Consider the following 19,142-nt stretch of genomic DNA (forward strand, 5'->3'; position numbering starts at 1 on the left):
AAGGGGAAGGAATGGATCTTTTCCAGCAGCAGTCACCTAATTTAACATCCTTTTTGGAATCCTCAGTGGACGATATCCCACAAAGAGCCACTCTTTTGGTAACTTTGTGTAGAGAAAATGGTAAAAGTTTAATAATGCAAAAATACTTCAAGAATAAGGATTTCTTATTTTGCGGACAAAGGGTCCAGATATTTCCTGATGTCTCATGGAACACGCAATTAAGGAGAAAACAATTCTTGATTATGAAGCCTAGAGTTACCGTATAACTCTGGGAGCTACGTTCTTTTTAAAATTTCCCTGTAAATGCGTGGTTGTCCTTCATAAGAATAAATTTCTCTTCCAAGACCCCACTCACTTGGAAACCTTTCTGGAAGATAAAGAAAGAGATTGAGATATAGACTGCTATGTAAAAATATATCTCCTGTAGGTAACTTGGTGTTACAGATTAATGTTAGTCTATTTTTTCCTTTTAATCTTAGTCCCGTAATGTGGACTAAGAATTTTGATGCAATAAGAATGCTAAGAGAGTATGGAAATATTTGTTTTCTGCATACAAAATTTGTTCTTTTCATTTTGCAAGTGCATTATTTAAAATCTTTAATAAAGTATAAATTAAAAAAAATGTGTTTTGTTTTTTTTAAATTATTGGATATTTGTCGGCTGTGTTGATGTTCTTTTTATTAGCATGGTTTTAATGTTATGAATGATGTTTCAAATCTCTTTTATTGCTTGATGTTTTGAAAAATGATGTTTGTTCTTCCATTGGTGCACAGCATAATACAGTCGGGCTTATAGTTTCCAATACAGTTTTTGTTGGCACGTTTCTATTTTGTATTTGGTGAGGGTCTATCTGTATTTTAAAGGTCCAGTTCTTGTGTAACTTTAATTCTTGCTGTGAAAATGATGGTACTTATCACTGGCTTTTATGACATTATGGTCCTCTCTTCCTCGTTTCTATTTTAAAGAGAAGTTTCCTCTTTATTAATTTCATTTGCATGCAGAAAGTGGTTTTGAATGTTCTTGCAGAAAATGTTTTTTCATTCACATTTTATTGTAACTGCTGTTAATAGATTAGGCAGACATTGTAAGGGATGGACTCAACTAATTTTTCCTAGGATTTGGTTGCTGTGCCCATAAAATTCACAGGCTTTTTGCTTCAAAGAAAGTAGTGCTCACAAACTAGGAGGTGGACTGGGTTCTAGGGCACCTGGCAGCAAATTTTCTGGCTCCACCAACTTCAGCAGTCATCCTTTGCCCCATCAAATCAAGACTTTGTCTTGCCTGTCCCCTGCTGTAATGAATCTGCATGGGATGTAGCCTCGTGTGGAAGATAATCGGATTACCTCCTTTTGCCTCCCACCCCAGCTGATTCAAAAAGACCATTCTCTTTCAATATCTTTTCTTTATATGTATCTCTCAGTGTACGAGTTAATCTTGCAAAGAGCTTTCAACAGCACAAACATGGCAGCAGCACTGAGGCAACTATTGTTAAGGGATGGATGGCTACTTGCCCCTCCTAAACCAAACAGCTATAGTCTTGTTTCTGTGTAAAATACATTTCTAGTTGTCCTCTGCCACATCACAAGGAAGGGCCCTGTTGTTTTTCGCCAAGATGGTTGACATTGATGTGCAATGCTGCCAAGCTTAGAAGATCTGCATCAGAATATTGCCATGGCTCTGCAAAACAATAAGGCATCTAGTGTGAGCTCATAGCCCCGCAGCCTCCTGGCAGGATGGGGATGGGCGGGGGAAGTGGAGTTGTACAGATGGCAAATGACATTGTCTTATGTATCTCCAAGGATTGATCAGCTGCGTCCAGGAAAGTAGATGGATGTGACCTCTGATGCCCTCAATAGCGGGGGTGAATCTGCGGAAGACAGAAATGGAGAGATATGGGAACAGGATTAACTCAGCTTTTTGTTTCTGTTTTTGGTTTTCATTTTTATTCAGGAAATAACTGATGAAATATCTGGGCTTTAGCAGGAGATGGTTGGGTCTTCTGTGGCAAGAATAATAGACTGAGATTAGAGAAATACTAGGTATTCCTGTTTGCTAACTAGGGTGGCAATTGATACATCCCCATAATATAGGACATTCCCTTGGTAAAAGCCATATCAAATGTATTTAAAAGGCCAACCTTCCTCTATTTCCTCGCCTCCCTGGTGGCCAGATCAATAGTGGTGATGGCATGCCAGCAGCGTTGACACAGTATGTATGCCCTCCCTGTCTTTACCGTTGGTTCTCCTCCCTCTTTTAGGATCCTGACTCATGAGGACAGAACAGCCCAAGGGACAGGAAGCATATACTTGATCCTTAGCCTGCCACTACTTCCCCTCATCATATTGTGTTCCATGAAACAAGGGAACCTTAAGGAGAGGAGAGATGGGGAAGAAACAAAGGAAAAAATCTCACAAAGATAAAACTGATTGGGACCTCAGGAGGTCATGCAGTCTCTCCCCTTTCCCCTCCAGGCAGGACCCACTGTATCTAAACCATACCAGACAGGTGTGTGTGTGCTTCTGCTATTAAAAACCTCCAGTAACAGAAATTCCACCAACCTCCACAAATAACTTGTACTAGCATTTAAGTATCTTCGCAGTTAAAAGTTCTTCCTACTATCTATCCTAAATATCCATAGCAACAGCAAAATGCAACGGCACAAAAACACCGTATGGCCTATCTAGTCTGCCCATCCGCCCAACTAATTTAGTTTAGCAATTCTGATCACTCCCTCAATGAATCCTCGCGTTTATCTCATGCTTTATTGAATTCAGGTACTGGCTGTCTCCACCACCTTTACTCCATTCATTCACTACCCTCTCTAAAAAGAAATATTTCCTAAGATTACTCCTGCATCTACTCCCTTTCACCCTCATCCTATAGCCCCCCTTTCCATAGAAACCTTAGTGATATTTACATGTCTCTTTCATACCTCTCCTGTCTTGCCTTTCTTCTAGGGCAGTGTTTCTCAACCCTCTCTTGGAGGCACACATATTCAGTCAGGTTTTCAGAATTGCTGCAATGAATATTCATTAGCTAGATTTACATATATCAGATATATGCAAATATACCTCATACATATGCGTTGTGGGTATTCTGAAATCCTGGCTGGGTTAGATGTGCCTCCAGGAGAGGTTTGGGAAACACTGCCCTAGGGTATACATTCTTATATCTAAGTCTGTCCCCATATGCTTTAGAATGAAGACCACTGATCCGTTTTAGTAGCCACCCCAGTTTATATCCTTTTGAAGGTGCAGGCTCCAGAACTGTACCCAGTATTCCAAGTGAGGTCTCACCAAGGATCTATACAGGGGCAATATTGCCTCCCTTTATCTGCTCATCACTCCCCTCTCTGGGGGCCAGTGTAATAAAGCCCATGCTAAAATCAGAGTTAGGTTTAATCTAATACCGAACCACAGCATCCAGTGATCTCTGGATCCCCTATGATCATCTACTCATTAAAGCTTATCACTTATCCTTTTCCCAGTGGAGATGGAGAACAACTGATCTCTGTCCTCACTGTAATCCCTTTTATGTATTTGAAGATCGCTCTCAAGTCATCACTTTTCCAAGCTGAATAAACCCAACTCTTTCAATAAGTTATACCATCTAGACTCGTTATTTTTGTTGTTCTTCTCTGGGCTTCTTTCAGAATCCCCATTTTCTCCTTGAAGTGCAGGACTTCTACATATAGCTCGTCAGAGCTAAAAAGGAGCATATAGCATTCTGTCTGATATTATGCATAGATATAACAAGCATCATCTCTACATCCCCCTAAAACAATAAGCATTGGGTGATGCACTGTCAAACAAAGCTGCTACATTGAAACTTTGTGCAGTAAATGAAAATGTGCTTACATCCCAAATGCACACAAGCATGACTGATTGTATATTTCTTTACCTTTGTTGTTTTCACTCTGTTCCCTTGTGCACACATCCAGCCAGAGTTATCCGGTAATGTCTTACACTCCTCTCCTTCCAGACATGGCTCCATCTCGCACCACCACTTCCCAGTTACTATAGAAGCTAGAAAACACAAATGGGAAGCCCAATTACCCTCAATTCTGTTTGTTGATAAAAAGCTATGATTATAACTACAACATCAGTTAGCTCTTATTCTGGACTGCTGGTTCTACACTGCATTCCATTTATTTTAAGATGCAAGGGTAGGAGATTATGACAGAGAAAACTATTTCCTAATTCTTGTATGAAATATTTAATTAACAAAACAACTGGCCAGTCAGCTAAACAGAAAATAAAACATTCAACTTATGGATCACACCATTCAATCATTCATCCAACACATCCAATTTTCAACCATTCAACAAATAGCCAACCAAGCCACAAACCACCATCATCTAACAAATTACCCAGCCCCACTAACTATGGCAACAGACTATCCAACTGATCTACCATTTACCCAGATAACCATGCACCTACCACCTAATCAAACTACTGACCCAGTTACTAACAAGACAATGATCCATTCCAGACTACCATCTAGCCACATACTCAGCCAACCAATTTACCATGTAACTAACCTAACCAACTAATGATGCAAATTAAGCAACTAGCATCCAAAGCAATCCAGAACCCAGCCAATCACCCAAACTAATCAACTTTCTAACCACCAACCAAACCAGTCTCCCAACTATTGAACTACACCCTCAAGATAATCAACTTTCCAACCAATCAAAAATCCATCAACTAAACCAATTCTCCACCCAGGCTCAATCTAACTAATCACCCAAACTAATCAATTAGTAAACTAACAAGAAACCAACTAATGCACAACTCACCCTAACCGACTAATCACTCAATCGAATCCAACAACCACCAAGGAACCATTCATCAAATCAACTAATCAATGAACCAACCAGTAATCTTATGCAATGTCTATTCAACCAATCATCCATCCATCCATTTGCTGAAGGACCTTCTTTAATTATGTACCATCTACACACGATGGTTTGGCCTTTGTGGTCCCGGCCACCTTCCCTGGTAGGCATGAACACTTTACTGTCTGTGACCGCTCCTCAATCCGGTTCCGATTGCAGCAGCGGTGTGCTGCGATAACCTCACAGGTCCCTCCACCTGCAGTGAAACAAGATGAACCATGAGTAATCAAACCCCCACTAGATCAGTTTATGCTCTGTGTCTTTGCACCAGGCTGCATTATCATCATTTTTACACCCTCTGATACTGCAGAATGACAATGGATAAAAAGCTAAGAATGTGTTTTTCCTTTCATCAGACAATAACACAGCCATTGCAAATGATGTAGGATAAGTGACCGAAGGTGATTACTTGGTAAAGAACATAGGCTGGGCTTCACATTTCAGTAACCCAGTGTGAAAATCAGGTGTAACTAGTAAACGGAGACAGATGTGAGTGGGGAATCACAGAGCAGAGACACCTATAAGGATCATCTAAAGATATCACTGAGCTTTATCACTGGAGGAAGAGTACTACTAGCACCGAACGCATTCTTATCAGCCTCATCCATTGCTGCTCTTTAGTTCTGCACCTGCATTCAGTAATGGATGTTTTGTGTATGGTACACATGTTCTTTGGTTTAGCTTTTTTTTTTTTTTTTACTGTCAAACGCATTTGCATACCATTAGCTTACTGTATCTGAAATTAACTCTCTGTTAATGTAGGACTAAAGAAAATGTGCACTAAAACTCATTGCATATTTTGTGCTCATGTCTTATTACATTCAGCCCTTAGTGAGAAAAATGAAGTGTTATTAGTAAACTGAGACAAATGTGAGCTTGGAGCCACAGAGCAGAGAAACACACAGGCACCACAGGAAGGGATCCTTATGGGGAATACAGCAGGTGTCACTTTTAAAAAAGGGTCTAGACTCCAGAGTGCAAGTGTGCAGCCAGTGGAGGGATAAAGCAGCTAGGCTGTTTGTAAGACCTGCTAATGTGATTCATGGCATCACACCTAGCACCCCCCCCCCCCCCCCACCTCATTTACAGATCGCCCCCACCGAAAATAATCTGTGGCTACAGCTCTCCCCCCAGCTACTGACAGAAGCAAATTCCACAGTGAGAGCCTGTGAAGAAAGCTGCTGCCACCCCCACCCAACATCTGGACTCACATTACCTTACTGCATATCCAGGGCTTTATTTTGGTAGCTGAAGAGAGAGAGAGAGTGGGAAAGGTTAGGAGAATCTGCAGTGTCGCCAGCCTCTGTCAAGAGGCAGAGGCAGATTGGTGGATATCAGCACTTGTCTCGCTCTCTCTCTCTCTCTCATGGCCCCCCATCCTCTGATTCTTTGTCCCTATCTATCTTTATATCTCTTGGTCCCTGTATCTTTCAGATTCCTCTCTCTCCCACCCCAATCATACTTTTTCCTTCCTTCTCTTTCCCTCACAATTCCCTCCTAAGTAAATTACTGCCTCCTCCTCCTCTCTCCCCCTTCCTCTCCTAAACAAACACACACACACTCTCTCTCTCTCCCCGATCCCTTCTCCATGGTCAGCGGGAGATGCTTCACACCCTTCCTCTGCCAAAAAAAAATAAAATCCTGCATTCCTTTAAAAAGACAGAGTTGCTGAATATTTCCAGCCCCACCTAACAGCCAGCACCACCACTCCCTGCCAAACATGGCTTCTTGTAGGAGGCAGCCGCAAGAAAGATCCTTTAAGTTTTTTAAATAATAAGAATGTGTAAGGATTAAGAATAAAGCAGCAACTCCTCTCCCTGCTCGGGTCTGTGTGATAAGCAAATATGTGCGTTATGTGATATATATAAATGCTGAGTTACAGGAGGTCTCTCTGATGCTTTTATTCAACCAAATGAGCAAGACATGGCATCTGGGCTTTCAGTGAGATACATATATTTTTCCACACACTGAGCAAATACAAATTAAGCGTATCTCTAAACCATGACTGCTGGAAAGTAGGACACCTCTATACGTGCCCTATTTCTTACACACTTCTGCAGCTGCACCTGCTGCGTGCCCTGTTCCAGGGGCCGGAATAGCATTCCCTTGAAATTTAGCACATAGTTTCTTAATGCACACTCTAAACAATTGTTTAAACTCCCGATGCAGTAAGTTAAAGGCTATGCTAATGCATTAGGAGGTTTTTTAAAGCACATTAATCTGAAAATGTGTATTAAAAACCGCTTAGGCATAAAACATGATTTATACACATAAACCATGTTTTCTGCACATAAAATATTATTTATGTGTACAAAAGATTTTTCAGTGTTAAGAAAAAAAAAAACAAGCCAGTGCACCTCTCTCCGTTGGAAGGAAATTAAATCACAGCAGCGGGCCCTTACCTGTATGCAGGGTGTTGTGAGCACCTTTTTTTTTATGCACAAACCTCTTTGCTGCATTGGGAGTAAAGTTTGTACACAAAAAAAGCGTGCTCAGCTGCAGATAAACCTGCCCGCTTCTAAGCATGTCTTCTTCCATCGGCCTTAGAGCCCAAACACTGGGGCCTTTGGCCTGACTCCCATATAACTGTTCTTGTGGGCTTATCAAAAAATAATACACTACAAAGACGATACACGGTGCTGAAAGCTACAGGGACATGAAGTACTTTCAAAGGCTTACAAATATATTTTCTGAAAGAATGGAACAGGATGAAACTCAAATCCCATCTGGTACTGCTTCCTCTGTTGGCAAGGAATTGTCAGTAGCACCCTCCTGTCCCTCCTTATGGAGAACAAACACAGACGTTACTGAAACAAAGCCAGGCGCTCAAGCAAAATGCCTGTGGCTTCCCAAGGAAAGTGGGGGCACGGAGACCTCCAATGCCGTGAACCATTCACAGTAAAAATCAGATGTTTGCGCTGCTGCTGCCCATGCAGTGTGACCCCAAAGTTCAAGCCCTGCACTCGTACAAGAGGATGGTTCAGGTGGAGTGGCAGCTTGGCACTGCCGAGCTGCCAGTGGACTCGGTGGCACAGAGCCCTGGTGGCAGGGCTCAACCTACCTCATTGTCTGTTTTCCCTCTTCCTCAGGCCATCAGCAGGAGTTGCTAGTGCTTATCACAGCTTCAGCTTCCTGAAGGCCCCGAAAGTTGACATTATGATAAGTACCGCCCACTGCTGCTGCTGCTGCTGGCCTGGAGTAGGGGGAGATGGCAGCAACTGTGTCTTGGCTGGCCACCGGCAAGAACCTCTGCTGAAAAAAAAATCAGTGAGGAGCCAGGAGCTAGTGCGCACCCGCTTAAAAGAATCGGTAGCAGCCCCTACCCCTTCTTACTGCACAGGATTCCTGTAACCAGGAAAACCTCTGCTGGGGGCAAATTCGCTGCAGAACCTCTATGTGTGCCGGTTCTCTGCTCCATGCCAACTTTTCTTTGCTGTTGCTTTTGCTCTCCCTCCCATGCCTGCACCAGGCATAAAGGGGAGGGCTGGTGATTGGGGGAAAAGCAGGGGCGGATTGGCCTATCGGGGGATCGGGCATCCCCCGGTGGGCCGATCACTCCGGTCACGTGGTCTGCCGTGCGCGGCCGTGACAGAGCCGCGCTCGGCAGACCACGTGATGTGTCCCGGGCCGGTCCAACATCGTGAATCCGCCGCTGGGGAAAAGCCAAGTCCATTGGTGGACAGAGAGAGAGAAGCTGGGTTGAGGCCGTGTGAAAGAGAGAGGCTCCGAGAGAAGGAGGGAAAAGGACCATATGAGGCCTAGGAGGAAGGGGATCAGGGGAAGGGACACGGAGGAAGCAACAGGAAGGACAGAGGACAATGAGGGGGAAGAATAGAAGGGAGGGAGCTTGACGCAGAGAGAGGGAGAGAAAACAGGACATAGAGAGGCAAGGCCCATGTAAAAGGGGAGAAAGTATCCTGGACACAGTGTAGGGTAAGGGAGAAAGGAAAGAGGTTGGAGGGTGAGGGAAATCAGACTGATTATTGGCGGTGGGGAGGGAGGGAGGACCTATGATGAGGGAGAAAGAATGGGGGAGGGGGGGTGAGAAAGAAAGATTTTGTTGTGGGAGGGGGAATATAGGAATTTCACATAGAAAGAAGGGGAAGAGGAGTGGAGGACAGGGTGGTGGTTGTCATGGTGGTAGTGGTCTTGCGGTGCTCTTTCCTATCCTGTACATAAGAACATAAGAAATTGCCATACTGGGTCAGACCAAGGGTCCATCAAGCCCAGCATCCTGTTTCCAACAGTGGCTAATCGAAGTCACAAGTACTGGCAATTACTTAAACATTAGATAAATCACAAGCTACTATTGCTTATTAATTACTGTCATAGTTTATGGATTTTTCTTCTAGGAACTTACCCAAACCTTTTTTAAACCCAGTTACACTAACTGCTGTAACCACATCCTCTGGCAATGAATTCCAGAGCTTAACTATGCGCTGAGTAAAAAATAATTTTCTTCAATTAGTTTTAAATGAGCTACTTGCTAATTTCATGGAGTGCCCCCTGGTCCTTCTATAATGTGAGAGAGTAAATAACTGATCTACATTAACTTGTTCAAATCCTTTCATGAGTTTGTAGACCTCTATCATATCCCCCCTCAGTCGACTCTTCTCCATACTGAACAGTCCCAACTTCCTTAACCTTTCCTCATAGGGCAGCTGTTCCATGCCCCTTATTTTGGTTGCCCTTCTCTGAGCTTTCTCCAGTGCAACTGTTTTGACATATGGTGACCAGAATTGCACACAGTATTCAAGATGCAGTCGCACCATGGAGCGATACAGAGGCATTATGACATCCATCATTTTATTCGCCGTTCCCTTCCTAATAATTCCTAATATTCTGATTGCTTTTTTGACTGTTGCAGCACACTGAGCCAATGATTTCAATGTATTATCCACTATGACACCTAGATCTCTTTCCTGGGTGGTAACTCCTAAGATAGAACCTAACAGTGTGTAACAATGTCAACAAAGCACTCTGAAATAATCCATTTCCAGGGAGTAATGGAATTGATTTGTACATTATGTCTACTTGATTTTATAGCCTCCCAATATGCAGCGTAACTGAATTAAACAAAGTTTATTGCATAGTCTTAAAGAAATCAATCCTGAGGACAGGAAGGCAAGCTTCTGTACTGGAGCCAAAGGGCCAAAGGTAAAGCTGTTCAAAATAAGGTACACTGGGTCGGACGGAGGGTCCAACAAGCCCAGCAGACTGTTTCCAACAGTGGCCAATCCAGGATCCAATACCTAGCAAGTACCCAAACAACAAATAAATCCCATGATACTAATGTTGGTAATAAGCAGTTTTTGGACTTCTCCAGGAACTTGTCCAAACCTTTTTTGAACCCAGCTATACTACCTGCCTTAACCACATCCTCTGGCAATACATTTCAGAGCTTAACTGCATTGAGTGAAATAGAATTTTCTTCAATTTGTTTTCAATGTGCTACTTGCTAACTTCATGAAGTGCCCCCTAGTCCTTCTATTATCTGAAGAGTAAACAACCAATTGACATCTACCCGTTCTGGTCAGTAGTGAGGTGCACTGGAAGAGCTATGTGTAGAGGTCTCAGTACTGGAATAACAGTTTCCATTTTGCCCCATTGCACTGCTGGGCTTTTAGTTCCACTCTTTCTAGGCAGTCCATAAAAGCAATGGGGCTAACACGAGACTGAATCGTGCTCGCAGGCTTGACCAGGAAGAAACTCTAATCCCCCAGTCTGGATCTGCCTCACCACAAGGCTAGTAATGGCTTAATGCTTTCAGGGGTTTCTTAGTGAGGAAAGATTCTGGTTTGTTACAGGACCCCGAGAGCTGTAATGATTGCAATGGTTTTAAGAACGATAACTTAATTATAATTTTTAGAAAGATTAAGGTATACAAGTCTCCATCAGAAGAGAAAAGGAATTAAAGGAAGTTGGAGCTGTAGCCAGCCCATTTGGCACCTATGGCCAAGGGAAAAAGTGCGCCCTCTCCCTGAGCACAACAGATGACACCATGAGCCTGGGAAACTCTGTCACATATAGAGGGCTTTGGCTTTTATTTTGACCCAGCAGTTTCCTTCTGCTCCTTTGGGCTTCCGGTTTACTTGAAACCAGTACAGGGATCCTGGCGCCATGAGCCTTCGTTTACAACCACCAGGGATCTTTTTCCCCCATATTTTACATCTCCTCCTAATTTATACTTACTCCAGTGATTACAGTGGTGGCTCCGTTCAGAATCCAGCAGTCCTGGGCTCCCAAGCCATCCACCAGGTGTCACCATTAGGCAATGACCATGACGCCTTCCTTCCCAGGGGCTTCCTCCTGCAACATTCCCAGCCCCAGCCGAGCCGGGGCACGGAAGACCCGGCCTGGGAATCAAACCAGGGACCTTCTGCATGGCAATACACAGTGCTTACCAATTGGGCCACCTCTAGCTTTTTATGTTTATTTAACAATGTGTTATTCACTTCCTCAAACATTCAAAGCGAGCTCCAACAACTCATCCAAACATACATTAAACCACACAAATGGTGCATCAAATTACAGATAACATCTTGAAAGTACTGAATTAGCCTGAGCTGTCTGCCTCCTCGTCCCTCCCTTTGCAGTCTTCGGGCAAACACAGGTCCGTGCTGGGAGACACACTGATATGCTCATTCCTAAAAAAACCCTTTCTTTTTGAAGCTCTTGAATTAAAAATATACATTCATCATTTAAAGCACGTTTCTAAACGATTCTAGTGGACATTGCTAACTACCGCATGCATTTTCTTTGTACTCTCATCATTAGGCCTATGGTAACACATATTGGGGGTAGGCTTGGCCCTTTGAAAGCCACGAGTAAACTGAATTATAATTACAATATAATAAACCTCCCATACCAAAACAGCACCAACTGCCAGTACTCAAACAGTAACAACCCTACCTATGAAAAGGCAACACTGTAAATCTTATCCTAGGCCTTAAAACACCAATACACCTCCTATCGGGAAAACAGAACAAGTCAAGATGCTATAGACCCTTACACAGAAATTACATGCTAGCAAAACACCTCGCCTCATTCACATATGCATAACACAGATATACTCTTACCAAATATTGAATAAAGAGTTCAGAAACATGCAGAGAAAAACTCAGCTGGGAACAGTAACAAGTCAGACTCTATATGCAGTGTAACAATGGAAAAACAGAATCACCACCATTCCTCATAAAACATCAAACAATAAAATCAAGAAATATAAACCATAAGAGTAAAACTAAACTAATAAAAATATTTTTAAAAAGCTGATGAATAGAACATCTAATAATTAAAAATTTATATCAAACTTTTCCAAATGCCAATAAAATATTTCAAAACAGCAGATACATCAAATAACACCTAATAATTAAAGCTAATAAGGATAAAATTAATTCCATTCTTCATATCTGGGAACTTTTGATTTCTAGACACCCTGAGATTGTTGTGGATTAGCAGAGTGGGGAGGGGACTGAAGCCCACAGACTTTCTCCGTGCTCTCTCTCACATATACGCTCTCTTTCTCACATACTCAATCATATATACACACATGCTCGTATGATCTCTCACATGCTCATACACACACATATATGCTTGTATGCTCTCTCATATGCTTAATCATATGTACACATGTATGTATGCTCTCTCTCTCTCACATGCTCAACCATGCACACAGAAAACTATGCTCATACACTCTCTCTCAAAGGCTCAATCATATACACACACATATATGCTCATACACTCTCTCATAGGCTCAACCATTTACACACATATATGCTTATATGCTCTCTCTCTCACATGTTCAACCATTTACACACATATATGCTTATATTCTCTCTCTCATGTTCAATCATTCCCACACATGCTCATTCACTTTCTCTGTCACATGTTCAGTCATGCACAAACCCACACACATACTCGTATGCTGTCTTTCACATGCCAACATAGAAACACAGTAATGACAGCAGAAAAAGACCATCTGGTCCATCCAGTCTGCCCAGCAAGTTTCTTATGGTAGTAACTGCTGCTCCGTGCAAGTTATCCCCATGTTTCTGTTAAGGGTAGTAACTGCCGCTCTGTGCAGGTTACCCTCAGGTCTTATGTTAAGGGCAGTAATATTAACAATCAGAACCAAGCAACTGTCAAACCCATAACAAAATTACTGCTAGCAACATTTTTACAGGATGAGCAGCCTTCCTGATGATTCAGACAGTGCTGCTTGAATGTCCTTTGCTTTTGGACTTCGCCACAGAAGCAGTCCTACGCTTTTTTCCCTAATGGCTGTATATCAGTACCCCGGACCATAAAAGTCAGGGCCAAGTATTGGCTGTTATCTGAATCCAATTCCCCTCCCCCCCCTTCTGCCAAAGTGTGTGTGTGTGTGTGTGTGTGGGGGGGGGTCAATACACACATACAGACACACTCATACTCTTTCTCACATGCACAATCATATACACACACATAATTCTCATACGCTTTCTCTCACATACTTAACCATATATACACACACACAAACACACACTCGTTCATTGTCTCTCACACATGCCCAATCATACATACACACACATGCTTGTTTGCTCTTGCTCTCTTACATGCTCAATTCTACACTTGCACACACACATGCTTGTTCACTCTCACATGCACAATCATATACTCGCACATACATGCTCATGTGCACTCTCTCTTTCACATGCTTTACTATACACACACACACACGATCATACATTCTCTCTCACTATATACACTACTCTACTATATACATGCTCTACTATATACACGCTTGTTCGCTTTCGCTGTCTCTCTTACATGATCAATAATACACATACACACACATGCTCCCTTCTCACATGCACAATTATGGTTAAATATATTTTTATTTTGAATTGCAACAAATGAACAACCAAAGCCAGGGTACGTACACTCTTCTGTACCCCTGGCGTCATAATCACCAAAAGAACAAGCAACCAAAATCTCCCACCGCCGCACCAGAATCAGCCGTCCAAAACACAGTCCGGAGGGAGAAGACAAAGTAAAAAGAAACCTACAGGCTGATACAGTACAGTGCGCTCCAACGGAGCGCACTGTTAACCCACGATTGGACGCGCGTTTTCAACATGCTAGCTTTACCCCTTATTCAGTAAGGGGTAATAGCGCATCCAAAGCGCACGTCCAACCCCCCCCGAATCTAATAGCGCCCACAACATGCAAATGTATGTTGATGGCCCTATTAGGTATTCCCGCACGATACAGAAAGTAAAATGTGCAGCCAAGCCGCACATTTTACTTTCAGAAATTAGCGCCTACCCAAAGGTAGGCGCTAATTTCTCCGGGCACCGGGAAAGTGCCCGGAGAAAAGCAGTAAAAATTGCTTTTCTGTGCACCCTCCAACTTAATATCATGGCGATATTAAGTCGGAGGTCCCAAAAGTTAAAAAAAAGTAAAAAAAATAGAAAAAAAAAATTTGAAATAGGCCCGCGGCTCGAAAACTGGACGCTCAATTTTGCCGGCGTCCGGTTTCCGAACCCGTGGCTGTCAGTGGGTTTGAGAACCGACACTGTCAAAATTGAGCGTCGGCTGTCAAACCGCTGACAGCCGCCGCTCCTGTCAAAAAAGAGGCGCTAGGGACGTGCTATTATCCCTAGCGCCTCTTTTTACCGCCGGCCCTAATTTTAATAAATTAAAATACTGTATCGCGCGCACAGGAGAGTGGCCTGTGCGCGCGCCCGCTCTCCTGAGATTTTACTGTATCAGCCCGATAATGTCCTGGGTGACGACTTCCAGCATGTATCAGTACATAGTCAGATCATTCAAAATTAGACTTCTCGCTCAAGGGGGTAGATGTTGCAAATATAAATCTAAAGTTTTCAGGAAAGACCTGTGCTTTTTCTGGAAATCCATTTGCTCTGCATATTTCTCCAATTGACAAATGTGAAAGATCATGTTCTTCAATTGTTTAATAGTGGGGGGATCCCCTGATGTCCATTTTTGTAATATGCATTTTTTTTGCCAATAAAAGCGCCTTATGACACCACAGTTTCGTATTACCTGATGAAAACGAATAGGTGCAGAAATCATCAAATAAAAATACTTTAGCATCAAAAGCAAACAACACACCCGTTACGTCATGTAACCAATACTGCAAGTCCCTCTAATAGGCTTGAATACTCTCACATTCCCAAAAACTGTGCCCCAGTGACCCCACCACAAGGTGACATTTCAAACAGATATCAGAAGACACCAAATTCGCTTGAGATTAAGAGTAAAATACCCATAAAAGAAACTTAAACTGAGTTTCTCTCAGCGGAACATTATTAGTAATACAGCATACTTTAGAAAAGCTCAGATGGAGCTCCCTGGTCCACCCTGATGCCACTTGCTCATAACCAGGGCCTTTGTGAGGGTTCTGTAACATTTTATACCAAAAGGAAATGCAGTGACAATCGGGGTCATCTATGTCAAACAATTCAAGTTGAATGTCCCTTTGGTCACCTTGTAAAGCTTTAAGATCTAGAGACCTGAGATAATGGCACAATTGGAGGTAAGACATCTGTTTCATGAAAATGGCAAATTTGGAACAGAGGTCAATGTACGGTACGATAGAGCCATCTTCCATGAGAGCATGCTGTATAATGTGAGTCCTCTTATGAGCCCAATCCCTAAAAGGGCGAGAGTGGGAATCCTGGACTATAAAATCAGAATTTACAATAATAGGTAAAAAACAAATGAGAAACCCTGTAGTCAACATTAGTAAGCCTACAATACCAGTGCCATGTTTTGATAATGGGAACTATAGCACATGCACAATTATATACACACCCATGCTCATATGCTCTTTCACATGTTCATACATACACATGCTCATTCTCTCTCTCATGCTCAACCATACAAACATCTTGTTTGCTCTCTTTCACATGCTTAGTCATATATATTTATATATACAGACACACATACACACACATGTTCTCTCTTTCTCACATTCTCAATGATACACACACACACACACACACACACACACACACACATGCTCGTATGCTCTCTCTCTCTCATGCTCAATCCCATACACACACCTTCACTTGTTTCCTCCTCTGGAAGCACAAAGATCGGCAGCAGCCTCCTCCTTCAGACACTAGGGCCTACCAGCCTCTTCCTCTTTCTTCTAGCCTTCAGGCATGCTGTTCCTGCTCCTGACTTCAGGGAGGGGAGCTGGGGGTGGCCTTCTTCTTGCAGCCCCACTGCTGAGGGCGAGGAGAGGAACAGGCTGATAATTGATGCATCCCCACTGGCTGTGCTGCGCCTCACTGCAGGGTGGGAGGAAGGAGGAGATCGAAGCTTGTTGCGACCCCATGGGCCATGCTCCTCACTCCCAGGCAAGGGTGTGGAGGAGGACGCCGATGCTTCTCGCTGCAATGGTGCCTTCTGGTGAATGGCGCTTATGGCAGCGGTCATATTGGCCACAGGCTAGTTACAGCTCTGAAGGAAATTCAGAATGGGAGAGCCAAGAGAGCAGCAACAAGGAAGAAGAAACAGAAAAGTAAAGCAAACATTGAATCCCACAGCCAACGAGGCTGCAGCACCTGGCTAGCTGGCTGTGCGATCTTGTGTTTGCGTACTGTTACACAGGCAAGGGGCAAAACAACTAAAAGTTTGTTAGTGAAATGCTTCAAGCTTTTCTGGATCAACTGTAGGCAAAGCCAGCAATGCTTGCCGAGATGACATCAAGGATCTGTTTGGCACATATGCAGGGCCGGTGCAAGGGTATTAGGCACCCTAGGGCATAACAGACTGCCACTCTGTGGGGAGCCAACCCACAACAGATCACTAACTCCGTCTATGGAGTTCAACGGACTGCTGGCTACTCTCCTCGGGGGAGCAGATTCCATAACAGATTGCTACTCCTCCTCTCTGGAGGAACAGATCTACATCAGGTTGCTAACTCCTCTCCTCTGGAGGAGCTGATTACTAACAGTCTGCTAACTCCTCCCCTCTGGGGAAGCAGATCCATAACAGATTGCTACTCCTCACCTTGGGAGGAGCTGATCGATAACAGATTGCTAGCTCCTCTCCTCTGGGGGAGCAGATCAATAACACTTGCACACACACCCACACACACACACACACAGAAGCACCCTCCCTGTCTCACACCACACAGAAGCACCCTCCCTGCTCACATACACACCACACACACAGAAGCACCCTCCCTGTCTCACATACACACCACACACAGATGCACCCTCCCTGTCTCACATCACACAGAAGCACCCTCCCTGCTCACATACATACCACATACACAGAAGCACTCTCCCTGTCTCACATACACACTACACACAGACACAGAAGCACTCTCCCTGCTCACATCACACCACACACAGAAGCACCCTCCCTGCCTCACATACACACCACACAGACACAGAAGCACCCTCCCTCCTCACATACACACCACACACACAGACAAAGAAGCACCCTCCCTGCCTCACATACAACCCCACACAGCACAGAAGAAACTTCCCTGCCTCACATACAACCCCACACAGCACAGAAGCACCCTCCCTGCCTCACATACACACCACATACAGACACAGAAGCACCCTCCCTGCCTCACATACACACCACATACAGACACAGAAGCACCCTCCCTATCTCACACCACACAGAAGCATCCTCCCTGCTCACATCACATAGAAGCACCCTCCCTGCTCACATACACACAGAAGCACCCTCCCTGTCTCACATACACACAGACGCACCCTCCCTGCTCACATACACACCACATACACAGAAGCACCCTCCCTGTCTCACATACACACCACACACAAACACAGAAGCACCCTCCCTGCTCACATCATACCACACACAGACACAGAAGCACCCTCCCTGCCTCACATACACACCACACAGCACAGAAGAAACCTCCCTGCCTCACATATACACCACACAGCACAGAAGCACCCTCCCTGCCTCACATACACACCACACACAGAAGCACCCTCCCTGCCTCACATACACACCACACACAGACACAGAAGCACCCCCATACCTCACATTCACACCACACACACACACAGAAGCACCCTCCCTGCCTCACATACACACCACACAGCACAGAAGAAACCTCCCTGCCTCACATACACACAGACACAGAAGCACCCTCCCTGCCTCACATACACAACACACACAGAAGCACCCTCTCTGCTCACATACACACCACACACAGACACAGAAGCACCCCCATACCTCACATACACACCACACACACACACAGAAGCACCCTCCCTGTCTCACACCACACACACACAGAAGCACCCTCCCTGCTTACATACACACCACACACAGAAACACCCTCCCTGCTCGCATACACACCACATACAGAAGCACCTCTCTGCTCACAAACACACCACACACAGATGCACCCTCCCTGCCTCACATACACACCACACACAGAAGCACCCTCCCTGCCACACATACACACCACACACAGAGGCAGCCAACCTGTCTCACACCACACAGACACAGAAGCACCCTCCCTGTCTCACATACACACCGACACAGAAGCACCCTCCCTGTCTCACATACACACCACACACAAACACAGAAGCACCCTCCCTGCCTCACATACACACCACACACAGAAGCACCCTCCCTGCCTCACATACACACCACACACAGAAGCACCCTCCCTGCCACACATACACACCACACACAGACACAGAAGCACCCTCCCTGCCTCACATACACACCACACACAGAAGCACCCTCCCTGCCACACATACACACCACACACAGACACAGAAGCACCCTCCCTGCCTCACATACACACCACACAGACACAGAAGCACCCTCCCTGTCTCACATACACGCCACTCAGACACACACAAAGGCCCCCAGCAGAACAGCTCGTCTTCGGCCCACCGGCCTTGTCTCCGGCGGCAGCTGACAGCGCCGATCTTCTTTTCTTTGGCCCCCACTGGCCTGGTCTCCGTCGGGCAGCAGCTGGCAGCGACGTCACTCTCCCGGGTTCTAGTGGCAATACTTGGGGCTTGTCTTCACTTTTTTCAGCCACTGCCAGCTTGGGCTCCAACAGCGGCTCACGGCTCCTCTTCCTTTCTTCAGCCGCCGCTGGCTTGGGCTCCGGCGGGGTCTTGTGGCCCCTCTTCCATTATTCACCTCTTGCAGGCCTCTCTTCTGGCTCCACATGGCTGTCTTGCAGCTGTGGCAGGATGCCTCTGCTGCGGCCCTGCAGGTTTCT

General features: G+C 44.6%; 1 protein-coding gene across 2 annotated transcripts in view; it reads right to left on the reverse strand.

Annotated features, from left to right (window-relative positions):
• Positions 1-722: 722 nt before the first annotated feature.
• Positions 723-19,142, reverse strand: part of LOC115096540 (chemokine-like protein TAFA-1) — a 56,690-nt gene continuing 38,270 nt past the window's right edge. The window contains exons 3-5 of one of the 2 annotated variants that reach the window (XM_029611295.1): positions 4,953-5,093; positions 3,901-4,025; positions 723-1,867 (exon numbers count right to left, since the gene is read on the reverse strand). In XM_029611295.1, coding sequence (XP_029467155.1) covers positions 1,850-1,867; positions 3,901-4,025; positions 4,953-5,093 — 284 coding nt within the window. In that variant the 3' untranslated portion in view covers positions 723-1,849. The remainder of the gene's footprint in view (positions 1,868-3,900; positions 4,026-4,952; positions 5,094-19,142) is intronic. The other variant, XM_029611283.1, reaches the window with a different exon arrangement.

Source organism: Rhinatrema bivittatum, chromosome 1, assembly GCF_901001135.1.
Source record: "Rhinatrema bivittatum chromosome 1, aRhiBiv1.1, whole genome shotgun sequence".
Classification (NCBI taxonomy): Eukaryota; Metazoa; Chordata; class Amphibia; order Gymnophiona; family Rhinatrematidae; genus Rhinatrema; species Rhinatrema bivittatum.